The sequence below is a fragment of the Trachypithecus francoisi genome, unplaced genomic scaffold (genome assembly GCF_009764315.1).
Source record: "Trachypithecus francoisi isolate TF-2019V2 unplaced genomic scaffold, Tfra_2.0 Lachesis_group11, whole genome shotgun sequence".
Classification (NCBI taxonomy): Eukaryota; Metazoa; Chordata; class Mammalia; order Primates; family Cercopithecidae; genus Trachypithecus; species Trachypithecus francoisi.
The window spans coordinates 124,990,106-125,017,721 of record NW_022681456.1 but is presented as its reverse complement, the minus strand read 5'-3'; the positions used below and the strand labels follow the sequence as shown (position 1 = coordinate 125,017,721).

The following is a 27,616-nucleotide window of genomic DNA, read 5'->3' as shown; positions in this document are numbered from 1 at the left end:
CAAGTGAACGGGCGCGACGCAGGCGGGCGGTCTGACTGCCTCGCGCGCGCCCCACGGCGGCCGCACGCGTCGCGGGACCTCCTCCCAGTAGTTCACGCCTTAGTCACTACAGAAAGAGGAGCCTGCCATAGGGCTTTCTCCTGAACTGCAGCTCCTGTCCCCGCCGATCTCTTCCTCGGCCCCGGCGCTGACGTTCACGCGTGGAACATTTTGGCCCGGAACAAAGACCCCAGGGTGGAAACTAGGACCAGAGGCTGAAAGAAAGTCCGTGCTCGGCGGCAAGGGCCGCTAAACCGGCAGCTGAGGGCGACTCTAGCCCGGGTTCCAGAAGAGCGTGGAATGGACCGAGTGCTTGTGGGAAATTTCCTAACTGAGGCTTACCTACTAAAGTTCTTTACGTTTTAAAGGGTTCCATTGCATCAGCCCCAAAATGTTTCCTTCCCCATCCCTCTTTCTTCTATCTTAGTGGTATGTCTAGGGACTCTCCACTGGGAGAGAATCATTTTGTTCTCCCCTAGGAGGGAGGTTAGAAGTGGGAGACACCCAGGTTGTGCTAGAAACTGTATGGTAGCCGGCGCGATGGCTCATGCCTGTGGTTCCAGCTACTCAGGAGGCTAAGGCGGGAGGATTGCTTGAGCCCTGGAGGTCGAGGCTGCAGTGAGCCATGATCGCGCCTGTGAATACTCTAGGAGGATGGATGACATAGCAAGACCGTTTCAAAAAGATGAGAAAGAAACTGCAGCGTGAAGTAGCACACCTATTACAAAGGTAAATGCTCTTTTGTCTCTCCTTGCTATTTTTTTAAATATCCAAATTTTTCCTGGTTTTCCCTTTTTTTTTTTTTGAGACAGTCTTATTCGGACGCCCAGGCTAGAGTGCAGTGGCGTGATCTTGGCTCACTGCAACTTCCACCTCCCTGGTTCAAGCGATTCTCTTGCCTCAGCCTCCCGAGTAGCTGCGATATTACAGACATACACCACCACGTTCAGCTCATTTTGTATTTTTAGTAGAGACGGTATTTCACCATGTTGGTCAGGTTGGTCTTGAACTCCTGACGGGTGATCCGCCCACCTCAGCTTCCCAAAGTGCTGGGATTACAGGCGTGAGCCACTGCTCCTGGCCCTAGTTTTCCTTTTGACATCCTTCCTAGCCTCTATTTCTTTCTAGTTAATCCTAACAGGGTATCTTCGAAGCTTGTCACTTGTTCACTACTTAGCAGTGATTCTCAAAGCGGAGGGAGGTAAGGGGATTTTATCTATAAGGGCAAATCCAAATTGAGGGAGGGTGTTCTTGATTACTTTTTTTTAAAAAGCACATTTAGGCCAGGCATAGTGGCTCACTCCTGTAATACCAGCTACCCTGGAGGTTGAGGTGGGAGGACTGCTTGAGCCTGAGAGGTCCAGGCTTCAGTGAACTGTGATCTCGCTGTTATAGTTGAGCCTGGGTGACAGAGTGAGACCCTATCTCAAAAAGAAAAAAAAGTATTTATAGACCGTTTACTGTGTGCTAGACACTATGCCAGGCAGTAGGGTGCAGAGTGAAACTCAAGAACTCAAGACCTATTGGAGGCCAAGTGCAGGTTGCTCATGCCTGTAATCCTAGCACTTTGGGAGGCCAAGGCGGTCAGATCCCCTGAGGACAGGAGATTGAGACCAGCCTGGGTAACATAGGGAGACCTCACCTCTACAAAAAAACTAGCCAGGTGTGTTGGTGCACACCTGTAGTCCTGGCTACTTGGGAAGCTCAGGCAGGTGGATCACTTGAGCCCAGGAGGTCAAGGCTGCAGTGAGCCATGATTGTGCCTCTAAACTCCAGCCTGAGCAACAGAGTAAGACCCTGTTGCAAAAAAAAAGAAAAAAGAAAAAAAACAAGAAAAAGAAAAAGTTCTATTTGGCAGTTCTGCAAGGATGACCCAAGGATTTTGATTTGAGCATCTGAAAGTGATATACGTAACACTAAAGAAAAGCAGGCTGGGTGCGGTGGCTCATGCCTGTAATCCCAGCACTTTGGGAGGCCGAGGTGGGCAGATCACCTGAGGTCAGGAGTTCAAGACCAGCCTGGCCAACATAATGAAACCCCGTCTCTACTAAAAATATAAAAATTAGCCAGGTGTGGTGGCATGCGCCTGTAGTCCTAGCTACTCGGGAGGCTGAGGCAGGAGAATCGCTTGAACCCGGGAGGTGGAGGTTGCAGTAAGCTGAGATCAGGCCACTGTACTCCAGCCTCGGTCACCAGAGCGAGACTCCATCTCAAAAACAAACAAACAAATAAATAAATAATAAAGAAAGAAAAGCAGAGTTAGAGGAAAAGATCGAGAATTTGGTTTTGGACATGTTGAGTTGAGATGTCTGTGCCTCAGGTAAATGGAGAAGTGAAGTGGGAGGTTAGATGTATGAGCCTGGGGCTCAGAAAAAAGTTCTCGGTTGGAGATAGACATTTGGGATTCATGGGTGGGTGCAGCGGCTCACACCTGTAATCCCGGCACTTTGGGAGGCCTAGACAGGCAGATCACCTGAGGATAGGAGTTTGAGATCAGCCTGGCCAACATGGCAAAACCCTATCTCTACTAAAAATACAAAAACAACCCGGGCGTGGTGGCTCATGCCTATAATCCTAGCACTTTGGGAGGCCGAGGCAGGCGGATCACGAGGTCAGGAGATCGAGACCATCCTGGCTAACACGGTGAAACCCTGTCTCTACTAAAAATACAAAAAAATTAGTGGGCATGGTGATGCGTGCCTGTAGTCCCAGCTGCTCGGGAGGCTGAGGCAGGAGAATCGCTTGAACCCAGGAGGTGGAGGTTGCAGTGAGCTGAGATCTCGCCACTGCACTCCAGCCTAGACAACAGAGCAAAACTCTGTCTCAAAATAAATAAATAAATAAAATTGGAACTCATTAGAATGTGCAGTAGTGTGCTGGAGCTGGCTTGTACAGGCTTTTGAAAGCTGATTGTTAAGTTTTCATTAATTCCGTGAACCGGTTAAACACAGCATTTTTTTTTTTTTTTTTTTTGAGACGAAGTCTCGCTCTGTCACCCAGGCTGGAGTGCAATGGTGCGATCTCAGCTCACTGCAACTTCCGCCTCCTGGGTTCAAGTGATTCTCCTGACTCAGCCTCCTGAGTAGCTGGGATTACAGGTGCTCGCCACCATGCCCGGCTAATTTTTGTATTTTTAGTAGAGACGAGGTTTTACCATGTTGGCCAGGCTGGTCTTGAACTCCTGACCTCAGGTGATGTGCCCGCCTCAGCCTCCCAAAGTGCTGGGATTACAGGCATGAGCCACGGCGCCCGGCAACCGGCCATTATTAAAACTAAAATGGGCCGGGTCCGGTCGTGAACGCCTGTAATCTCAGCCCTTTGGGAGGCCGAGGCGGTGGATCACCTGAGGTCAGGAGTTCACAACCAGCCTGACAAACATGGTGAAACCCCATCTCTACTAAATACAAAAAAAATAGCTGGACGTGGTGGCGCGTGCCTGTAATGTGAGCTACTTGGGAGGCTGAGACAGGAGAATCGCTTGTACCTGGGAGGTGGAGGTTGTAGTGAGCTTAGATCCCACCATTGTGCTCCAGCCTGGGCGAGAAGAGCAAAACTCCGTCTCAAAAAAAACAAAACAAAAAACCACACCCTAAAATTGTATGAGCTTATAATTTAATTATATTAAAAACAGTTAAAAACAGAGGTAAACCGTACTTAAAACTCATCACTTTCTAATTATTATTATTATTATTTATTTATTTATTTATTTATTTTTTTGAGACGGAGTCTCGCTCTGTCGCCCAGGCTGGAGTGCAGTGGCCGGATCTCAGCTCACTGCAAGCTCCGCCTCCCGGGTTTACGCCATTCTCCTGCCTCAGCCTCCCGAGTAGCTGGGACTACAGGCGCCCGCCACCTCGCCTGGCTAGTTTTTTTGTATTTTTTAGTAGAGACGGGGTTTCACAGTGTTAGCCAGGATGGTCTCGATCTCCTGACCTCGTGATCCGCCCGTCTCGGCCTCCCAAAGTGCTGGGATTACAGGCTTGAGCCACTGCGCCCGGCCTCTAATTATTTTACTACGTTTTTTGTGAAGACTGCTGTAAGAAAATACCACAAACTTAGTGGCTTAAATAACAGAAATTTCTTTCTTTCTTTTTTGGAGATGGAGTTTTGCTCTTGTAACCCAGGCTGGAGTACCATCTCGGCTCACTGCAACCTCTGCCTCCTGAGTTCAAGCGATTCTCCTGCCTCAGCTTCCTGAGTAACTGGGACTACAGGCACATGCACCACCATGCCTGGCTCATTTTGTATTTTTGGTAGAGATGGGGTTTCACCATGTTGGCCAGCCTGGTCTCAAACTCCTGACCTCAGGTGATCCCCCCTCCTCGGCCTCCCAAAGTGCTGGGATTACAGGGAATCGTTCCCCTAGGAGGGAAGACGTTCAAGATCAAGGTGTCAGCAGCAGGTCTGGTTTCTTCTGAGGCCTCTCTCCTGGGCTTGCAGACGGCTGTCTTCTCACTGAGTCCTCATATAGCCTTTTTTTTTTTTTTTTTGAGACAGATCCTCAAAAAAACATGTGTGTGTCCCATTTTTCACATTCAAATTTTTATTTTTGACTCCCAGGCTAGAGGGCAGTGGCCTGATCTTGGCTCACCGCAACTTCCACCTCCTGCGATTTCCTGCCTCATTCTCCTGCTCATACAGTCTTTGTGCACCAGCAGCCCTGGGGTCTATGTTCTGCATGTACACCTCTTCCCAGCTCCATGTTCCCAACTCCATGTTCAGGGAGCTGCAGCTTGAAATCAGCCATGGTGGGAGTATTTACACTAGAGAAATAAGCAAATGCTTAACCAAGGGCTTTTTGTTCTCTCTGGAGAGCCTCTTATTAAACATTTACCAGCACATCACAACTACAGATACTACTTAAAATCTTGTTTTTTTTGTTGTTGTTTTTGTTAGTTTTTTTTTTTTTTTTTTTGAGACAGATTCTTGCTCTGTTGCCCCTAGACTGGAGGTCAGTGGTGCAATCTCACCTCAGTGGAACCTGTGCTTCCTGGATTCAAGCGATTCTTGTGCCTCAGCTTCCAGAGTAGCTGGGATTATAGGCTCACACAACCACACCCCACTAATTTTTGTATTTTTAGTAGAGGTGGGGTTTCTCCATGTTGGCTAGTCTGGTCTCAAACTCCTGACCTCTGGTGATCCACCTGCCTCGGCAGCCCAAAGTGTTGGGATTACAGGCATGAGCCACCACACCCCACCAAAATCTTGAGAGTATAATTTGAATGTGGCCGCGTGGTGGCTCACGCCTATAATCCCAACACTTTGGGAGGCCAAGGTGGGTGGATCACTTGATGTCAGGAGTTCGAGACCAGTCTGGCCAACCTGGTGAAACCCCATCTCTACTAAAAATACAAAAATTAGGTGGGCATGGTGGCGATCCCCTGTAATCTTGGCTACTTGGGAGGCTGAGGCACGAGAATCGCTTGAACTGGGAGGCAGAGCTTGCAGTGAGCCGAGATCGTGCCACTGCGCTCCAGCCTGGGCATCAGAGTGAGACTCCATCTCAAAAATAATAATTTGAATGTGAAAAATGGGACACACACACATACGCACACAAACAAACATACATCTTGTTTTGCAAACTCTATGGCTAGTAGATATACAAAGAAAGCCTTTTGAGTATCAGTGATTTGCAAGGAGCCGTGTGTCAAGATACTTTGCATTGGCCAGGCATGGTGGCTCACGCCTGTAATCCTAGCACTCTGGGAGGCCAAAGCAGGCAGTTCACCTGAGGCCAGAGGTTCAAGACCAGCCTGACCAACATGGTGAAACCCCGTCTCTACAAAAAATACAAAAAATTAGCTGGGTGTGGTGGTGAACGCCTGTAATCCCAGCTACTTGGAAGGTTGAGGTAGAAAAATCGCTTGAACCCAGGAGGCGGAGGTTTGCAGTAAGCCGAGATTGCTCTGCTGTACTCTAGCCTGGGTGACAGAGCAAGACTCTGTCTCAAAAAAAAAAAAAACCTTTCCATTTAGTCACAAAAATTCTGAAGAAATGGTATTAAAGGACAATTCATATGGACAGTTATTATCTCACATAAAAATAAATCAAGAGGCTTCTGGAAAGTGGATGGTTCCTTGCTCTTATGAGACAGCAGTAAGAAAGGACTGTCAGTGGTCCCACTTGAGTCTCTGATAGCTATGTGCAGCCATCATATGACACTGAGAAGACTCAGTTAGAGGAGAAGTCAGCACTGTGGACTGCAGTCCTGGAAGACATGGTAGAGCTGAAGGATCAGCCAACTTTGAGACTCAGCTCTAGCTCCTTGTCTCCAGTGGCCTAAGGGACATCTCTATGAGGATGTTTGGCTCTGTGTCCATCCAAATTTGATCTCAAATTGTAGTCCCCGTAATCCCCACATCTAGGGAGGGACCTGGTGGGAGGTGATTGAATCATGGGTGTGGTTTCCCCCATGTCGTTCTTGTGATAGTGAGTGAGTTCTCATGAGATCTGATGGTTTTATGTTTGACAGTTCCTCTTTCACACTCTCACCTGCCACCATGTAAGATATGCCTGCTTCCCCTTCTGCCACGATTGCAAAGTTCCTGAGGCCTCCCCAGCCATGCAGAACTGTGAATCAATTAAACCTCTTTTCTTTATAAATTACCCAGTCTCGGGCAGTTCATTATAGGAGTGTGAAAACAGACTAATACAATGTTCCATTACCACTAACTAGTTGGATATATTCATCTTCTCCATGTCCTATGTCCATTCAGTTGCTGAGTCTTGTTGAGTCTTCCTCTCCATCCCTGCCTCCTTACTCCATACACCTATCATCTTCAGCTTCTTAAACTTTCAAGATCCTTCTACCTTCATTGAATCATATGCCAGATATATACCATATATATATATGCGTTTGCTATCTATTTTAAGAACTTAAAGTAACATTTTAGAATTAATATTGAGTTTTTCTACTTCTCTCTATCCAATAGTCTATTCTATTATTAGAAACAATAAGGTGGGCTGGGTGTGGTGGCTCATGCCTGTAGTCCCAGCACTTTAGGAGGCTGAAGCAGAGAGATAGCTTGAGCCCAGGAACTCAAGACTAGCCTGGGCAACATGGCAAAACCTCATCTCTACAAAACACACACGCACACACACACAGACATACGCACACACAAATTACCCAGGCATAGTGGCGTGTGCTTGTAGTCCCAGCTACTTGGAAGGCTGAGGTAGGAGGATTGGTTGAGCTTGGGATGTCAAGGCTGCAGTGAGCTGTGATCACACCACTGCACTCCAGCTTGAGTAACAGACCAAGACCTTATTTCTAAAGAAAAAGAAGGCCTGGGCCGGGCGTGGTGGTTCACAGCTGTAATCCCAGCACTTTGGGAGGCCGTGGTGGGCAATTACCTGAGATCAGGAGTTCGAGACCAGCCTGGCCAACATGGTGAAACCCCATCTCTACTAAAAATACAAAAATTAGCTGGGCATGGTGGGGAGCACCTGTAATCCCAGCTACTCGGGAGTCTGAGGCAGGAGAATTGCTTGAACCTGGGAGGCAGAGGTTTCAGTGAGCCAAGATCACACCATTGCACTCCAGCCTGGGGGACAAGAGTGAGATTTTGTCTCAAAAAAAAAAAAAAAAGAAGTCTGGGCATGGTGGTTCATGCCTGTAATCCCAGCATTTTGGAAGGTTAAGGCAGGAGAATCTCTTGAGCCCAGGAATTGGGGAGTAGCCCAGGGAACACAGTGAGACCCCATCTCTACAAAACAATTAAAAAAAAATTATCTGGGCATGGTGGCATGCCCGGTAACTAGGTGATTCTAGTTACTTGGGAGTCCAAGGCATTACTTGAGCCCAGGAGTTTGAGGCTGCAATGAGTTGTGTTCCCAAACTGCACTCCAGTTTCAGTGACAAAGCAAGACCCCATCTCAGGCTGGGGACAGTGGCTAATGCCTATAATCCCAACACTTTGAGAGGCTGAGGCAGGTGGAGTGCTTGAGCCCAGGAGTTTGAGATTAGCCTGGCCAACATGGCAAAACCCCATCTCTACTAAAAATAATAATAATAAAAAAAACTGGCCGTGGCGGTGCACACCTGTAATCCCAACTACTCAGGAGGCTGAGGCATGAGAATCGCTTGATAGAAGCAGAGGTTGCAGTGAGCCAAGATTGCACCACTGCACTCCAGTCTGGGCGACAGAGTGAGACCCTGTCTTAAAAAAAAAAAAAAGAAATAATAAAGTGGCAGGATATATGATATATAGAGAAAAATCAATACTAAAATCAATAGTTATGACAGTATGATGCTAGAGCAGAAATAGATACAGAGATCAATGGAAGATAATAGAGTCCAGGAATAAAACCCATATATATGATAAAGATGGCATTTCAAATCAGTAGAGAAGGATGGGATTAATCAATGAATGATGTAGAAAACAATTGGCTCCCCTTTTGGCTCCCCTACCTCACACTGTATACCAACCTATTCTAGATGTAATAAAGACCGAAAAATATTTAAATACCATCAAAATATTCAAGAGAATATTTTCATAACTTTAGGGGTGAAAAGGCTTTTCTGAACCAGACCCACAGTTCAGAAGCCTTATGCAAGAGACTGGCAGTTTGGACTACACACAAATATCAAATTTCTGTAAGGTGACACTCTATAAGCAAAGTGAAATGAAAAAGTAGGAAAATATTTTCAACATGTACAAGAGACAAGAAGTTAATGTGTCTGTGTGGTGGTTTAAAAATATGTCCACAAATTCTATGATACTCTTCCTTTCAAGAGGTGAGCCTAATTCCCCTCCACTTGAGTGTGGGCTGGACTTAGTGACTGGCATCTAAAGAATAGCATAAAGTGGAAGTGATGGTGTGTGACTTTGGAGACTCAGTTAAAGGCAGAGTGGCTTTCATCTTGGTCTCTTTCTCTCTTGGATCACTTGCTCTGGGGGAAGCCAGCTGCCATGTTATGAGGACATTCAGGTCCTATGGAGAAGTCCAGATGGTAAGGAACTGTCTTGCCAACAACCATGTGAGTGAGCCATCTTGGAAGCAAATCCTTCAGCCCCAGCCAAGCCTTCAGATACCTGCAGCTGCAGCCAACCGTTTGACTGCAACCCACCTGGGCCACTCTTGGATTCCTAAGAAACTGAGATAATACATTTTGCTGTTTTAAGCTGCTACATTTTGAGATAATTTGTTATACAGCTATAATCAGTTAACAGTTGCACTTGGCTGACTGGGCATGGTAGCTCATGCCTGTAACCCCAGCACTTTGAGAGGCCAAGGGAGGAGAATCGCTTGAGCCCAGGAGTTCGAGACCAGTCTGTGCAACATAGTGAGACTACATCTTTACCAAAAAAGCTAAAAATTATCTTGGCAAGGTGAGGCGCACCTGCAGTCCCAGCTACTCAGGAGGCTGAGGTGGGAGGATGGCTTGAGCCAGGGGGCCAAGGGTGCAATGAGCTATGATCACACCACTCCACTATAGGCTGAGTAACACAGTGAGACCTTGTCTCTAAAAATAATAATAATGATGTACCTATTTTAAAAAAGTTTTTAAAGTCATGTTTATTGAAGTATGAATTTACATTCAGTAAAATTCACCCTGTTCGTTGGTTGCAGTGGCTCACACCCGTAATCCAGCACTTTGGGAGGCTGAGGTGGATGGCTCACTTGAGGCCAGGAGTTCAAGACCAGCCTGGCCAACATAGCAAAAACCCATCTCTACTAAAAATACAAAAAAATTACCTGGGCATGGTGGCATGTGCTTGTAATCCCAGCTACTAGGGAGGTTGAGACACTAGAATTGCTTGAACCCAGGAAGCAGAGGTTGCAGTGAGCTGAGATCGTGCCATTTCACTCCAGCCTGGGTGACACAGCAAGACTCCATCTCAAAACAAACAAACAAAACAAACACCCTGTTAAGTATAAGCTCTGACAAATGCATAGTCATATCATAATCAAGACATAGAACAACTGTAGAATCACTTTCAACAGTTCCCTCAAAATCAAGAAGTCAACCCCTTCTTGATCCCAAGGAACCCATTGACCTGTTTTTCTGTCAAAAGGGTCAAATTTAATCAGTAAAATGATCTGCGGTACTATGGAAAAATGTGTAAGCATAGAAAACACACAAACCAACTTTTTTTCAAAAGTGAGATACTTAAAAAGTTCACCATACCAACAAAATGAAGGTAGCCTCACATTTTACTACAGATGTGCAGATATTCATCAAAATCCACCATGATCATATATATGGCTCAACAGTAATATTTAAGAATATACTGGCTGGGGCCGGGAGTGGTGGCTCATGCCTGTAATTCCAGAACTTTGGGAGGCTGAGAAGGGCGGATCATGAGGTCAGGAGATCGAGACCATCCTGGCCAACATGGTGAAACCCCATCTCTACTAAAAATAGAAAAATTAGCTGGGTGTGCTGGTGGGTGCCTGTAATCCCAGCTACTCAGGAGGCGGAGACAGGAGAATCACTTGAACCAGGGAGTCAGAGGTTGCCCTGAGCCAAGATCATGCCACTGCACCGCAGCCTGGTGACAAAGCAAGACTGTCTCAAAAAAAAAAAAAAAAAAAAAAAGAGGCCGGGCGCGGTGGCTCAAACCTGTAATCCCAGCACTTTGGGAGGCCGAGGCGGGTGGATCACGAGGTCAGGAGATCGAGACCCTCCTGGCTAACACCGTGAAACCCCGTCTCTACTAAAAATACAAAAAACTAGCCGGGCGCGGTGGCGGGCGCCTGTAGTCCCAGCTACTCGGAGGCTGAGGCGGGAGAATGGCGGGAACCTGGGAGGCGGAGCTTGCAGTGAGCCGAGATCCTGCCACTGCACTCCAGCCTGGGCGACACAGCGAGACTCCGTCTCAAAAAAAAAAAAAAAAAAGAGAAAGAAAAGAAAAAAAGAAAAAATACTGGCCAGGCGCAGTGGTTCATGCCTGTAATCCCAGCACTTTGGGAGGCTGAGGCGGGCAGATCACCTGAGGTCAGGAGTTTGAGACCAGCCTGGCCAACATGGTGAAACTCCGTCTCTACTAAAAACACAAAAATTAGCCAGGTATGGTGGCACATGCCTGTAATCCCAACTACTCGGGAGGCTGAGGCAGGAGAATCACTTGAACCCAGGAGGTGGAGGTTGCAGTGAGCTGAGATTGTGCCATTGCACTCCAGCCTGGGTGACAAGACAGAAACTCTGTCTCAAAAAAAAAAAAAAAAAAAAAAAATATATATATATATATACTGTAAAATAACAATCTTTAGAAGAGTTAGAATAATGTGATTCTTGTTTGTTTGTTTTTTTGAGACAGGGTTTCGCTCTGTCATCCAGGCTGGAGTGTAGTGACGCAATCTTGGCTCACTGCAACCCCTGTCTCTCAGGTTCAAGAGATTCTCATAGCTCAGCCACCCGAGTAGCTGGGATTACAGGCGTGTGTCACCATGCCAGCTAATTGTTTTATTTGTATTTATTATTATTATTTTTGAGACAGTCTTACTCTGTCACCGAGGCTGGAGTTACAGTGGCGCGATCTCAGCTCACCGCAATCTCTGCCTCCTGGGTTTAAGCGATTCTCCTGCCTCAGCCTCCCCAGTAGCTGGAATTACAGGAATGTGCCACACCATACCCGGCTAATTTTTTTTTTTTAAGTAGACTTGGGGTTTTACCATGTTGGCCAGGCTGATCTCGAACTCCCAACCTCGTGATCTGCTCGCCTCAGCCTCCACAAGTGCTGGGATTACAGGTGTGAGCCACTACATCCGGCCAATTTTTGTATTTTTAGTAGAGAAAGGGCTTCACCATTTTGGCCAGGCTGGTCTCAAACTCCTGAACTCAAATGATCAGCCCGCCTCAGCCTTACAAGTGCTGGGATTACAGACGTGAGTCACTGTACCCAGCCCTCAAAAGCTATTTTTTAACATATTAAGATTGGCAAAGTACGTACCATTTGACCCAGAAATTCTACGTTCTAAGAATGTATGCCAGGCACGGTAGCTTCTGCCTGTCTGTAATCCCAGCATTTTGGGAAGCTGAGGTGGGCAGATGGCTTCAGCCCAGGAGTTCAAGACTAGCCCCGGCAATGTGGAGAAATCCCCATGTCCACAAAAATTACAAAAAATTAGCTAGGCATGGTGACACACCCCTGTAGTCCCAGCTACCTGGGAGGCTGAGTTGGGAGGATCACCTGAACTTAGGAGGTTGGGGCTGCAGTGATCCATGATTATTGCACCACTGCACTCTAGCCTGGGAAAGAAAAAAAAATGTTTCCCACATAGTCATATTACTCAATGTGTAGTCCATGAATCAAGAGCATCAGCATCACTTGAGAGGTCTACATTTCAATGAGATCCTCAAGCAATTTCTATACACATTAACATTTGAGGAATACTGCTACAGAGTACTCATGCAGAAGAGCAAAGATGTATCGATGGGGATTTAAACAGCGTTATTTGTAATACAATATTTTTTTTAAAGTTAATATCCATCAGTAGGGAACAGTTAAAAGTCTAACCAGGCTTGGTGGCACACAGCTGTAGTCCCAGCTACTTGAGAGGCTGAGGCAGGTCAATGGCTTGAGCCCAGGAGTTTGAGGCTGTAGTGCACAATGATTGTGGGCAGGAAACAGGACCTCGACGTTGGACCAGATTCAAGACTGGCTGAAACTGGAAAGAGGCACAGAAAGAACTTCTCCGTAAGACACGCCCACCAGCACGACAGTTTACCGCTGCCATGGCGACACCCGGAAGTTACTGCCTTTTTCCATAACAACCTGGAAGTTACCACCCCTTTTCTGGAAATCTCTGAATAACCCACCCTTTAATTTGCATGTAATTAAAAGTCAGTATAAATGTGACTGCAGCCGTTTTCCTGAGTTGCTGCTCTCCACACACTGCCTAGAGGGTGGTCTTCTCGGTAGGGGCAGGCATGGGGCTGTAAAACTGCATCCTCAATAAAGCTATAACTTCTACCACATGCCCAAGAAAGAACCATGAGCCAATATTATTGGGCTAATCGCCAATTTGGATGCTCACCTGCCCTGCATCAATTGTGCCTGTGAAAAACGATTGCACTCCAGCTGTTACCGGTTGAGGGTAATTGTCCAGGTTCTTAAGCGTTTTGAATAAAGAATTGGACAAAACACACAAAGCAAGGCAGTGAAAGCAGAGTTTTATTTATTTTATTTTATTTTATTTTTTCCCCCCTGAGACGGAGTCTTGCTCTGTAGCCCAGACTGGAGTTCGGTGGCAGGATCTCGGCTCCTGGGTTCAAGCAATTCTCCTGCCTCAGCCTCCTGAGTAGCTGGGATTAGAGGCTTGCCCCACCACGCCCGGCTAATTTTTGTATTCTTAGTAGAGATGGGATTTCACCACGTTGGCCAGGCTGGTCTCCAACTCTTAACCTCGTGATTCACCGAAAGCAGAGATTTAGTTTAAAGGAAAGTACAATCCACAGGGTGAGAACAGGCTCGAGCAAGTGGCTCAAGAGCATTGGTGACAGAATTTTCTGGGGTTTAAATACCCTCTAGAGGTTTCCCATTGGTTCACTCCATGCAAATAAAGTAGTGGCCCACCACCAGTCTAATTGGTTGTGGGAGGGGACCAATCAGAATGAAGAGTAGGCCTGCTATCAGTCTGATTGGTTGCGAGAGGGGACCAATCAGAGGTACTTTCATTTTTCAACTGCTGTACAGAGAAAGGAGGGTTTGAAAAGGGAGTACCCTCTGATATTCAGTCAGCATGATTCGGCCTTAGGTTCCCTGCCTCCAGACCCTATTCTCCTGCCTCACAGTGAGACTCTGTCTCTAGAAAAACACAAGAAAGAAAGGAAAGTGGTAGTATGTTCACATAATGGAAGACTAGACAACTATGAGGAAAAGAAAGAGATTTATGCTCAGTGACATGAAAGAAGCCCAAGACGTGTTAGAATTGAATAATTAGAGAAAAAAAAAAACCCTAATCTAATCAAAAAATACGTGTGTGTGTGTGTGTTTTTTTTTTTTTTTTTTGACTGAGTCTTACTCTATTGCCCAGGCTGGAGTGCAGTGGTGTGATGTCAGCACACTGCAACCTCTGCCTCTCGGGTTCAAGCGATTCTCCTGCCTTCGCCTCCGGAGTAGCTGGGATTACAAATGCCCACCACCACGCCCGGCGAATTTTTGTATTTTCAGTAGAGACAGGGTTCGCCATGTTGGCCAGGCTGGTCTTGAGCTCCAAAGCTCAGGTGATCCGCCCACCTCGGCCTCCCAAAGTGCTGAGATTACAGGCGTGAGCCAAAGCTCCTGGCCTTTTGTTTGTTTGTTTGTTTGAGACAGAGTCTCGATCTGTTGCCCAGCCTGGAGTGCAGTGGCGTAATCTTGGCTCACTGCAACCTTTGCCTCCCGGGTTCAAGAGATTCTCGTGTCTCAGCCTCCCAAGTAGCTGAAATTACAGGCACAAGCCACAACGCCTGGTATTTTTGTTGTTGTTGTTGCTGTTGTTGTTGTTTGAGATGGAGTTTCACTCTTGTTGCCCAGCCTGGAGTGCAGTGGCGCGATCTCGGCTCACAGCAACCTCGGCCTCCCGTGTTCAAGTGATTCTCCTGTCTCAGCTTCCGGAGTAGCTGGGATTGGGGCGCCACCACCCAGGCTAATTTTTTGTTTTTTTGTTTTTTTTTTTTTTTTGAGGCGGAGTCTCGCTCTGTCGCCCGGACTGGAGTGCAGTGGCTGGATCTTAGCTCACTGTAAGCTCCGCCTCCCGGGTTTACGCCATTCTCCTGCCTCAGCCTCCCGAGGAGCTGGGACTACAGGCGCCCGCCACCTCGCCCGGCTAGTTTTTGTATTTTTTTTTTTTAGTAGAGACGGGGTTTCACCGTGTTAGCCAGGATGGTCTCGATCTCCTGACCTCGTGATCCGCCCGTCTCGGCCTCCCAAAGTGCTGGGATTACAGGCTTGAGCCACCACGCCCGGCCAATTTTTTGTATTTTTAATAGAGATGGGGTTTCACCATATTGGCCAGACTGGTCTCGAACTCCTGACCTCAGGTGATCCAACCCGCCTAGGCCTCCCAAAGTGCTGGGGTTACAGACGTGAGCCACCACACCCAGCCTAAATACTACTTTTATAATTGAAAGAGACTATCTAGACCAGCCAATGGGGGAAAAATATCAAGGATGTTGTGGAGTATCTAGCTCTCATTACACAGTGTAACTTCAGTCCTTGCCAACTACAAATAAAATAAAACCTTCAATGGCTCCCCACAGCTTTCAGGATAAAGTCCAGATCCTTCAGTGTGATCCAAGTCTGTTTACTGCTTCTACCATATTCCAAACCCCCACTGCACCTACTGTTCCAGCCAGTAGAACCACCTGCTTTCTCTGCACAGGCATTGAGCTCTTTCTTCTCCAAGCATTACCACAGGTGATTCCTGTGTTTGAAATCTCTGCCCCAAATATATGGTGTCATGTATGTGCATATACTATACAGTGATCCCTAGCACTCAGTAAAACCTTTATAAATGTTGGGTGTGGCGGGGCGCGGTGGCTCAAGCCTGTAATCCCAGCACTTTGGGAGGCCGAGACGGGCGGATCACGAGGTCAGGAAATCGAGACCATCCTGGCTAACACTGTGAAACCCCGTCTCTACTAAAAAATACAAAAAAACTAGCCAGGCGAGGTGGCGGGCGCCTGTAGTCCCAGCTACTCGGGAGGCTGAGGCAGGAGAATGGCGTGAACCAGGGAGGCGGAGCTTGCAGTGAGCTGAGGTCCGGCCACTGCACTCCATCCTGGGCGGAGCGAGACTCCGTCTCAAAAAAAAAAAAAAAAAAGTTTGGTGTGATTATTACAACATGTCTCTTTATATTGAATTACTTGGGTATTTAACCTTGTCACTGAACTGTACACCTCTTGAACATAAAAGATAAGGACTTCCGTGCTTACTGTCCCCGAGGGCCAAGCATGTAGAGCCGGGGACAGATTAAGTGCTTAACAAAAGCGTGGCAGGGCGCAGCGGCTCATGCCTATAATCCCTGCACTTTGGGAGGCCGAGGCGGGCGGATTGCTTTAGCCCAGAAGTTTCAGACTAGCCTGGGCAACATGGCAAAACCTTGTCTCTACAAAAAATACAAAAAAATTAACTGGGCATGGTGGCGCATACCTGTAGTCCCAGGTACTCAGGAGGCTGAGACGGGAGGATTGCTTGAGCCCAGGATGCACAGGTTGCAGTAAGCTATGATTGCTCCACTGCACTCCATCCTGGGCGACAGAGGGAAACTCTTATTTCAAAACAAAAATAAAAACAAAATAACAAAAGTCTGGCTGGGTGCGGTGGTTCATGCCTGTCATCTCAGCACTTTGGGAGGCCAAGGCGGGTGGATCACAAGGTCAGGAGATCGAGACCATCCTGGCTAACACGATGAAACCCTGTCTCTACTAAAAATACAAAAAAATTAGCCGGGCGCCTGTAGTCTCAGCTACTCAGGAGGCTGAGGCAGGAGAATGGCGTGAACCTAGGAGGCCGAGCTTGCAGTGAGCCGAGATCCCGCCACTGGACTCCAGCCTGGGCGACAGAGCAAGACTCCATCTCAAAAAAAAAAAAAAAAAACAAGTGTGTGTTCAAGGACACATTCCTAACCCTTACATCACAACTTTTATTCCCATCTAATGTGCCTTTCTCTGTCTTCTTGGCTAAGGAAAATCATATCCATTTCTTTTGACTACCTCAAACCACATGGATTTTTCCCTTCTCCACACTCCGACAATACAATAACTTTCATTTGTATAGCACATCTAACTCTTCAGAGTGCTTTCATATTTATTATTTCCTTTTCCTCACAGCAACCCCTGTACCGAGGACACAGGCCAGGGGTGGGGAGGAGCAGGAAAATGTTTACTAAGGGTCAACTAAGTGCAAGGCGATTTACCCACATTATCTGTTTTAATCCCTTAACAATCCTTACAGGTGGATATTTTAATTCCCATTTCACAAGTGTGGAAATTAGACCTCAGTAAGATTTCATAACCTGCTGAAGAACACCATAGGTATTAAGTGGTAGAGATGGGTTTTGAAGCTGGTGTCTCTGACTTTAAAGTCCCTACTGGTTCCATGACACCAAGTAAACAGATTTGCCTATTAACTACATTCCTCCAAGCTGGCCTGGGCAGGAGGTAATATAATACTTCCTGATTTCTTGCCCACCACATCTTCCATCAGACCACTCTGATGTTATATAAAGTCTGTAGGCACAATTTAACAATGAATCACATGCCATCTTACCTGGTTACCTGATTGTTTCATTTACATTAGATTCCACAACAAGGTTGGTAACATCCCCCTTTACCCAGGCAGGAATTGTGTCATCTTAACCTCCCTGAGCCTCAGTATCCTCTTCTTTCAAATGTCTGTCTTACGGGACTGTTGCAGAGATTAAATATCAGTTGTAAAGACCTTTGACATAATGTCTCGCACAAACTCTTCAGAAATATTTATTGCATCTCAACATCTTTTTCAACTTCTTCAACACGTCAGACAGGCCTGAGTGCCTAGGTTTGGCTATTCCAGTTCCTGTTGATTACTGATATAACAACGTTGGATCAGGAGTATTTTAGGGGGCAGATGTTGAATTTTCTGCCTTCCACCCACTAAAAGGTTTGCATCAAACCAGTCCAGGATAACTCATACTGGATCCCTGCCAGTTGATATAGTTAAGCTGATCTACAGATAAGAAAGAGTTTTGGGTACGTTTAGTTAGTAAATGCAGATCTGCCAAGACTCCAACCCAGTTCTTTTTTTTTTTTTTTGAGACGGAGTCTCGCTCTGTCGCCCAGGCTGGAATGCAGTGGCCGGATCTCAGCTCACTGCAAGCTCCGCCTCCCGGGTTTACGCCATTCTCCTGCCTCAGCCTCCCAAGTAGCTGGGACTACAGGCGCCCGCCACCTCGCCCGGCTAGTTTTTTTTTTTTTTTTTTGAGACGGAGTCTCGCTGTGTCGCCCAGGCTGGAGTGCAGTGGTGCGATCTCGGCTCACTGCAAGCTCCGCCTCCTGGGTTCCCGCCATTCTCCCGCCTCAGCCTCCGAGTAGCTGGGACTACAGGCGCCCGCCACCGCGCCCGGCTAGTTTTTTGTATTTTTAGTAGAGACGGGGTTTCACTGTGTTAGCCAGGAGGGTCTCGATCTCCTGACCTCGTGATCCGCCCGTCTCGGCCTCCCAAAGTGCTGGGATTACAGGCTTGAGCCACAGCGCCCGGCCTTCCAACCCAGTTTTTTTTTTTTTTTTTTTTTTTTTTTTGAGACAGAGTCTCGCTCTGTCGTCCAGGCTGGAGTGCAGTGGCCGGATCTCAGCTCACTGCAAACTCCGCCTCCGGGGTTTACGCCATTCTCCTGCCTCAGCCTCCCGAATAGCCGGGACTACAGGCGCCCGCCACCTCGCCCGGCTAGTTTTTTGTATTTTTTTAGTAGAGACGGGGTTTCACTGTGTTAGCCAGGATGATCTCGATCTCCTGACCTCGTGATCCGCCCGTCTCGGCCTCCGGAAGTGCTGGGATTACAGGCTTGAGCCACCGCGCCCGGCCCCAACCCAGTTCTTAAGATACCTGGCCCCAACCCAGTTCTTAAGATACCTGTGTCTGGGCTCCTTCCGCTGTACCAAGCCACCTTCCAAAGGTCTACCTGAAAATAATTAATGAGCAGAAACTATAGGGGGAAGGGGAAAAGACCCCTTATCTTGGTGTTTCTTGCTTTTCCTCGCAGCCCCGCCCTTTTTTCTTCGAAGGATGAGTTTTTTCTAAATTCACAATACTTTTGCATTGAAGATGTCCGGGGTCCCTTTAAGGTCTTGGGTGACGTAATGACTAGCCCCGCCCTCTCTCTTCTCTCTTCTCAGCCCTGGCCATTTTTTTTGTCCTCAACCAATTAGCGGCCCGACGCCCTTTCCGCGCCTCATCCGGGTTCCCGGGACTGGGAAATTGGCCTGGTAACCAGGCAACTACTGATCAATCCCCTCCCCGGCTGATTTGCGCATCAGGTAGTCGCCGCTCTGCGCTCAACGGTGGCGAGTTTCAGTAGCCAAGTGCCCCGCCCTCGTTGCCATAACAGCAGTACACAACCCCTCCTTCCCCTCGCCCGCTTGCTAAACACTCCTTCCCTCTCGGGACCTAGGGCCTCTCCAGAACTGCTTCTGATTGAGCAGAAACAGGGTCTGAGCCCCTTTGCTAAGGGGAATTGAGTGGGAGGGCTGGAGACTGCGCTTTAGGCTGGTGTACCAGAGGGCCCAAGTAAATTGGTCCAGTGGGGAGGGAAAAGTAGAAGAAATGAATGGAGCAGGGATTAGGGATGGCACAATGGGAGCTAAGAGGAGAGGAGGGAGAGGACTTGGTAGGGAAGAGTGGAGCGCATGGCTTAAGGGGGAGGTGGGAAGAATGGGGGAGAGGGAAGCCCAGGAAATAGGGACACTGGGCTGCTGGAGGAGAGCTGGAGCCACTGTGAAGGACAGGAAAGGCCTGGGGGTGTGGGTGACATCCTGAAGGGAGGGGGTCCTCAGTGAAAAGTGTGAAGTGGGGGCTGAGAGTCAAAATGAGATGTTCACAGGGATGAGGGAAGAAGCCTAGAGTTGGTGGGTCAGAAGTGATGGGGGTGATGGGAGTGGCACGTGTCAATGACGATGAAGGAGCTGAAGGCTGGCAGAAGCTGAGGAGACCTTCTTTCTTAGGAGGAAGACTGAGCTTATCTGACTTCAGAGCTTTCAGGAGGGAAGAAAGATGTCAGATGAAGATGATCTAGAAGACTTTGAGCCAGACCAGGATGATTTTGAGAAAGAAGAGGACGAGAAGGAGACAGAGGAGGGGGAGGACTACAGAAAAGAGGGGGAAGAGTTCCCTGAGGAAGTGAGAGCCTGGACAAGGAGGGGTCCTAGGGCTGAGGGGTGGGGTTGGGCAGGGGAGGGATGCCTTACTCCACTTTCACCTGCAGTGGCTGCCCACGCCCCTCACGGAGGACATGATGAAGGAAGGGCTTTCTCTGCTCTGTAAGACAGGCAGTGGGCTGGCTCATGCTTATGTCAAGCTGGAGGTTAAAGAGAGGTGCGTTGTGGGGGGACCAGATGAGGACTGTGAGATTGTAGGGCCCCTGTTTCCTTTCCCACTGTCATTCCTGGGTGTTCTGGCTGAGAGTTTGACCCTTCTCATGCCTAGTGGAAAGGGAAGGACAAAATTTACTTTTCAGGAGCTCTGAGACTTCTATCAAAGCTGACCTGGGGAATTGGAGACTGAGAGTATATGGGGGGATTCCTGCTGGATTCCCTCATTTGTCTTTCAGAGTATGAGTTCTCTGTCCTTCACAGACACAGGTCTTTCTGCCCACTGTTAAGAACCCACCTACCTTCTCTTACCCTTCTTCTCGCCTACCATGTGTTGCCCGTTCTTCTCCCCATTATAAGCCTTCTGCTTTAGCAACTCTGCCAGTCCTCGCTGGGTTCTTCACCCTAAACCTGGTTCCTTCTCCCTCTTCCATCTCCTAGGGACCTGACAGACATCTACTTGCTGCGCTCCTACATCCATCTGCGCTATGTGGATGTTTCTGAGAACCACCTGACAGACCTGTCTCCACTCAACTACCTCACCCACCTGCTCTGGCTCAAGGCTGATGGCAATCGGCTGCGAAGTGCCCAGCTGAATGAACTGCCCTACCTGCAGATTGCTAGTTTTGCTTATAACCAGATTACTGACACTGAAGGCATCTCTCATCCTCGTCTTCAAACCCTGAATCTCAAAGGTGGGTGTTTTTCTTTCTTTTTTTTTTTTTTTTTTGAGACGGAGTCTCGCTTTGTCGCCCAGGCTGGAGTGCAGTGACCGGATCTCGGCTCACTGAAAGCCCTGACTCCCGGGTTTATGCCATTCTCCTGCCTCAGCCTCCCGAGTAGCTGGGACTACAGGCGCCCGCCACCTCGCCTGGCTAGTTTTTTTGTATTTTTTAGTAGGGACGGGGTTTCACCGTGTTAGCCAGGATGGTCTCGATCTCCTGACCTCGTGATCCGCCCGTCTCGGCCTCCCAAAGTGCTGGGATTATAGGCTTGAGCCACTGCGCCCGGCCAAGGTGGGTCTTAGGATGGACTACACAAGATTCTTTGCTTCCTAGCCTGAGGCCAACAGAAGTGGGCAGTATGGTCCTTGGCTATGGCACATGGCAGTCTGCATTCATTCATTCAGATATGCAATATGATTCATTATGACAGTTCTACATGTTAACCATATAGGAGCGAATAAGACAAGAAATGTCCCTATTCTCATATAGCTTATATTTCTAGTTGAGAGAGATGTCCAAGTAACAACAAACACAATATGTAAATTCATGTAGCATGTTAAAAGGAGACAAGTGCCTTGGAAAAAATAGATCAGAGTAAGAGGAATGGGGGACACAGGTGGCAATGTCAAATGGATTGGTTTGTCAATCCATCTGAGAAGATGACATTTGAGCAAAGAGTTGAAGAAGGAGAGGGAATTAGACATGTCAGCTGCTTCGTTCACTCTTGCTTAGGTGGATATGTCCATCAGGACCTTGGACTACCACACCACTTGCCCCAGGGCTCTGGAGGTATTAAGTCTGGAGCTGTCCTTCCTCACTACTACCCTGCTTTGCGAATGTCCAGGGTAGGGTGATTAGAGGCTTCCCAAATTCAGGCTCTAATGCTGAACATTTGGAGTGGCCCTTTGAGTGCTTGAAACCCTCCTCCCCAGGGAACAGAATCCACATGGTGACAGGTCTGGACCGCCAGAAGCTGATCAGCCTGCACACAGTGGAGCTTCGGGGGAATCAGCTGGAAAGCACCCTGGGGATCAATCTTCCTAAGCTGAAGAACCTCTACCTGGTAACTCACTGGGTCATAGGGTGGTGCAGGGAAGAGGGCACTGTCCTGGGGGGTCAGGATGCCTGTTTTCTAGTAGGCTCAGCTACTAACTTCATCATTATGATAATAACTGGTATTATTATCAAGCCCATAGTTGGTGCCAGATACTGTGGAGATACAGAGCCACCTAGCAGGGCTGATAATATGTACTATGTGGACAATACAGAGATAATTTACTTTGATACAGGTAGCAGCAAAATGCACCATAACTGAGGTACAAACATCAGGCTGTGGAAATGTTTTAGGAAAACTCTCCTCTCAGATTAGGTTTTTCTTCCGCTCTTGCACTAACCACCACAGCAATCATCGACCTAAGACTTCCGGGGCCCAAGGTGTGGGGTTTCTCCCCATACACCAAGTAGTAGACACCAGCTGGGTGATCTCTAATTCGATTCCGACACTATCTACCTGGGGATAGCATCAGATCCCACAGATTGAGGGCTCCGTTCCCAAGAGTGACCCCCACACCGTCCGCAGACACCAGTTGCAAGTCCAAACCTCTGGAACTTCTGACACATCAGCTTCAACATGAAGCTGGTTCCCATGACCTCTTCTTTGGATTTAATTAATTTTCTGGAGTGACTTTTTATCAGTTTATTGCAAGGGCAAAGGACACAGATGAAGACATGCATAGGGCAAAGTATGGGGGAATGGGTGCAGTGCTCCATGTCCTTCCTGGGTGCATCACCCTCCAAAAGCTTTCATGTGTTCAGCTACCCAGAAGCTCTCTGGACCCAGTCCTCTTGGGTTTCCATGGAAGCTTCATGATACTAGTATTCCTTCCTCCAGGGAATTGGGGAGGCTCTCTCTGGGGAGGGTCTTAAGAACCACAATCAGGCAGGGCACAGTGGCTCACGTCTGTAATCCCAGCACTTTGGGAGGCTGAGGCGGGCGGATCACGAGGTCAGGAGTTCAAAACCAGCCTGGCCAACATGGTGAAACCCTGTCTCTACTAAAAATACAAAAATTAGCCAGACATGCTGACATGTGCCTGTAATCCCAGCTACTCGGGAGGCTGAGGCAGCAGAATCGCTTGAACCCAGGAGGCAGAGTTTGCAGTGAGCTGAAATGACACCACTGCAATCCAGCCTGGGAGACTGAGCAAGACTCCATCTCAAAAAAAAAAAAAAGAGGCCGGGCACGGTGACTCATGCCTGTAATCCCAGCACTTTGGGAGGCTGAGGAGGGTGGATCACGAGGTCAGGAGATCGAGACCATCCTGGCTAACACGGTGAAACCCTGTCTCTACTGAAAATACAAAAAAATTAGCCAAGTGTGGTGGCGGGCACCTATAGTCCCAGCTACTCAGGAGGCTGAGGAAGGAGAGAGGCGTGAACCCGGGAGGTAGAACTTGCACTGAGCCGAGATGGCACCACTGCACTCCAGCCTGGGCGACAGCGAGATTCCGTCTCAAAAAAAAAAAAAAACACACAACCAGAAAGAGGGAGAAGTGGGGAAAGATTAGAGCCTTCCCTTGGGGCAGGTGAAAAGACAGCAGGAGAAGGTTCCTGAGACCTGCCCCTGAGACCCAGCACACCCAACTTTATAACAAAAGATTGCAACAAGGGCTATTATGGGAGTTATAAGCTAGGGACTGTGGATGAAAATCATATATAATAACACCACAGGAAGCCACCGAAATATTTAGTCTTTTAGACTCTTAAGCTTCGTTATTCTGGGATGGTGCTGATGGCAATCCTCAGTGGTGGCATGGGGGCTCCTGGGCCGCGTGGGGAGTGGGTTGAAGCATCTCCTCCATCCCAAGTGGCTTTGGGGGTGAGTGGCAGTGGGTTACTGCTGACCTTTCTCTGGGATGGCAGCTGCTCCTGAACTTCTTTACTTTCTATACTGATCTCTACTCATCCCCACTCCCTTCTTCCACTCCTCCCTCTCGACATCTTGGATTTCCTCTTTTGCTTCATCTCATTTTGACTTCTCTTTCTTCCCTGTCCCTGCTCCCTCTCAATCAATCCACTGTGCCCTGGGGGTCTAGGCCCAAAACATGCTGAAGAAGGTGGAAGGCTTGGAGGACCTGAGCAATCTCACCACCTTGCATCTTCGAGACAACCAGATTGACACTCTGAGTGGCTTCTCCAGGGAAATGAAATCATTGCAGTACCTCAACCTGAGGTATGCACCCCCTCCAAGCCCCACCTTGTCCCTACCCCTGACCAGGTGCAGCTTTTGAGTCTGTGTTCCTCCCTGGCCCAATTCCCCAGTCCTAGCCTACAGCTGGATACTCACCTCATCCTCCTCCCTGATCCTCACCCCGGCTTTCCTTACTTCCTTCTGCACTGAGTGGCAACACTAAGTCCCTTATAGCTTGTGACCCCTGAATTTGTATTCATTCAATCCACAGTTATTGAGAATGTGCTATGTGCCAGGCCTTGTGCTGTGTTTTGGGGACATTTAAAGGAATCAGAGGCTGGGCATGGTGGTTCATGCCTGTACTCCCAACACTTTAGGAGGGAGGATCACTTGAGGCTAGGAGTTCAGGACCAGCCTGGGCAACATAGTAAGACCATGTTTCTACAGAAGTAAAAATAATGGCTGGGCATGGTGGCTCACACCTGTAGTTGTAGCACTTTGGGAAGCTGAAGCGGGCAGATCGTTGGAGCCTAGGAGTTTGAGAGCAGTCTGGGCAACATGGCAAAATCCCGTTTCTACCAAAAATACAAAAATTAGCCAGGCATGGTGACAAGCACCTGTAATCCCAGCTACTCAGGAGGCTTAGGCGGGAGGATCGCTGGAGCCTAGAGGTGGAGTTTGCAGTGAGCTGAGATCAAGCCACTGCACTCCAGAGTAGGTGACAGAGCCAGACCCGGCCTCAAAAACAAAACCAAAAATATTAAATAAAAATTAAAATATTAAATTAAAAATAAAAATTAACTGAGCCTGGTGGTGCACACCTGTGATTTCAGCTACTTAGGAGGCTGAGGTAGGAGGATCACTTGAGCCCAGGAGTTCAAGGTTGCAGTGAGCCATGATTGTGCCACTGCACTCCAGCCTGGGTGACAGAGTGAGCTGTCTCTAAAAGAAATAAAGGAATCAGAGGTGATTCCTGTTCCTAAGGGGCTCACAGTCTGGCTCCAACTCTTTTTTCCTCGCCCTATCCTAAATAAGTTTCCACTGCCCTTCTCCATTTCCGTGGTCCCAATTCACCTTCCCATTTCCTGCCTCTCTTCTCCTGAGCCCCACCTGTAAGGGATGACCTTTTTACTGATATAAAACACAAGATGTGCTCAGATTTGAGGAGAGAAGGACATTTGTAAGAAAATCTTTTGGTAGAAAGGCACTGAACATCAGCCACTCTTGTCGGATGGAGGACTTTATGTGTGTGTCTTTAAGCAAACATGTAAGGAAACTGCCTCTTTCCATAGTCAACAAGACCAGATTCTTGAGCTGGCAATGGAAAGAGCATCTCCATGTTGGGAGAGGTGGTTGCATCTGGAAGCCCCAACTCTCATCCTGACCCCCTAGGCAATCTCTTATTCATAAACTCTGCCACACAGATCTGATGGGGTGTGTATATGTGCCATCTTCCTGTTAATGATCTCGACAGGCGTGATGGCCCCTTCCTGAGTGGCTGTTAAATGGGGATGTTTTGAGAGTAAGTCGGATGTGTGTGTGGAGGGGGGTGAGGATGTTTCAATGATTGGGAGGTGCCTCTGGGGCCAGAGATGCTAAGCATCCAACAATGCAAGGCAGAGTCCAGTACAAAGTGCCTGTAGCCCTCCTGGTGAGAAACACTGCGTGAGGCTCAGCACGACCATGAGATCAGGCTGAAACACTTAAATATGATTTCATAAAGGCTTAAAGCCAGAACGTGAAAATAAATAAAAGGCCAGGCACAGTGGATCATGCCTGTAATCCCAGTACTTTGGGGGGGCCAAGGCAAGAGGACTGCTTGAGGCCAAGCATTCAAGACCAGCCTGGGCAACATAGTGAGACCCAGTCTCTACAAAAAATTTAAAAATTAGCCAGGTGTGGTGGCACGTGCCTGGAGCTACTTGGGAAGCTAAGGTGAGAGGATCGCTTGAGCCCAGGAGTTCAAGGCTGCAGTGAGCTGTGATCATGCCACTGCACCCCCAACCAGGGTGACATAGTGAGACCCTATCTCAATAAAAATAAAAAAATAAATACAGAGTATCATATAATGAGGCACATTAGGAGATGAAGTTTATTCTCCAGGTTGGGAGGCTCCAACTCATCTGTAGCCCTAGGTTCCCTTTGTGGGGAGCACCAACAGAGCACCCACCACCCTAAACTCCAGCTTAGATCCCAGTTCCTTGTCCACTGACCTAGGTCCTACAGGGTAGAGTACAGTGGCTCGATCTCGGCTCACTGTAACCTCAAACTCCTGGGGTCAAGCGATCCCTCCTCCTCAGCCAAGTAGCAGAGACTACAGGTGTGTGCCACCACACCCACCTAATTTTTTTATTTTTAGTTTTTGTAGAGATAGGGTCTCACTATGTTGCCCAGGCTGGGTCCTACCTTCTACCTTCTGTTTAGGTGTGATCACAGAAAAAGTGTCTCCTTGTGAAGAAAATTTGCCCTCTCCTCCCCAGCTACAAGACAGGGTTGTGGCCTAGCTTTGCTGCACCAGAAGAACACATGAACACATGACAGAGTAGAATATGGCACTTAGGGATTCCTTGAAGGGCAGAAGCAGGACCAGAGTGGGGTTGCACAGCACCTCTGCAGTAAATCTGGCAAGGCTTGGCAGGCTAGTCCTCAGTGTTTCTAGGGAAACGGGAACTCAGTAGCAGAGTCCCCCAGAGGCCCCATTCCTAGCAACTGGCAACCAAAGCCCGTTATTCCTGCGTGAACCCCTCCTGACCACACTGGCAGGGGCAACATGGTGGCCAACTTGGGGGAGCTGGCCAAGCTTCGAGACCTACCCAAGCTGCGAGCCTTGGTGCTGCTCGATAACCCATGCACGGAGGAAACCAACTACCGCCAGGAGGCCCTGGTGCAGATGCCATACCTCGAACGCCTGGACAAGGAATTCTATGAGGAGGAGGAACGGGCTGAGGCTGATGAGATTCGACAGAGTCTGAAGGAAGACAAGGAGAAGGAGCAGGAGCCTGAGCCCGAGCGTGACCTGGAACCGGAACAGTCATTGATCTAGCAGCAGTTCTAGCCTCTAAAGATAGTAAGGAAGCCTGCAGGGAGGCAGTGGGAGGAGGCCAAGGGCTGGGCAGGTAGGGAAAGAGGCAAGAGGGGAAGCTGCTGCAGAAGGAGGTGGGGGAGGAAAGCATCAGACAAGCAGAACCCTTAGAGAGAGCAGGGTTAGGAGTCAAGGAGAGGAAAAGGGAACCGTGGGGCTGGGACCAGCTGAGAAAGGCTTAGGAGGCCAGAAGAGTAAGTGAAAAGAATTGGGGTGGCCAGCAGAGGAGTTGGTGGGGGTGGGGCAGCCATACCTTGCACAGAGTGAAGTACGCTAGGAAAGGACAGGTGTGGGTGCATGGTAGGGGCTGCAGGGGAAGGTTGGTGGTGTATGCAGCTGGACCTAGGAGAGAAGCAGGAGAGGAAGATCCTGCACAAAAAATCTGAGCTAAAAATAACAGGACATAGAGGTGGGGGAAGAAAAGAGGGCAGAGTGAGGCAGAAGGAGACTGAAGAGATGAGGATGGCCGCCAGGCACTTTAGATAGGGCAGAGGCTTTATTTATTTACTTTGGTTCTCACTCAGTCTCCAGGCTGGAGTACAATAGCATGATGATCTGGGCTCACTGCAACCTCCGTCTCCCGG

General features: G+C 48.3%; 1 protein-coding gene across 6 annotated transcripts; it reads left to right on the top strand.

Annotated features, from left to right (window-relative positions):
* Positions 1–27,612, top strand: LRRC23 (leucine rich repeat containing 23). Of its 6 annotated transcripts, none has more exons than XM_033222999.1 (8): positions 1–768; positions 19,670–19,844; positions 19,930–20,039; positions 20,477–20,730; positions 21,693–21,823; positions 23,856–23,992; positions 26,714–27,017; positions 27,557–27,612. In XM_033222999.1, exons 2-7 carry the CDS (start codon positions 19,719–19,721, stop codon positions 26,991–26,993), a joined length of 1,038 nt encoding a protein of 345 aa, XP_033078890.1. In that variant the 5' UTR covers positions 1–768; positions 19,670–19,718; the 3' UTR covers positions 26,994–27,017; positions 27,557–27,612. The 6 variants fall into 6 exon arrangements, with proteins under 6 accessions (XP_033078890.1, XP_033078893.1, XP_033078889.1 ...); XM_033222998.1 differs by lacking the exon at positions 1–768 and adding an exon at positions 18,815–18,985; XM_033222997.1 differs by lacking the exon at positions 1–768 and adding an exon at positions 18,903–19,157.
* The last annotated feature ends 4 nt before the right edge of the window (positions 27,613–27,616 follow it).

Coding starts and splice junctions, on each gene's coding strand:
- LRRC23 (XM_033222999.1), top strand. CDS start 19,719: ATGTCAGATGAAGATGATCTAGAAGACTTTGAGCCAGACCAGGATGAT. Junction 19,845..19,929: donor GGGAAGAGTTCCCTGAGGAA/GTGAGAGCCTGG, acceptor TTTCACCTGCAG/TGGCTGCCCACGCCCCTCAC. Junction 20,731..21,692: donor TCAAACCCTGAATCTCAAAG/GTGGGTGTTTTT, acceptor CCTCCTCCCCAG/GGAACAGAATCCACATGGTG.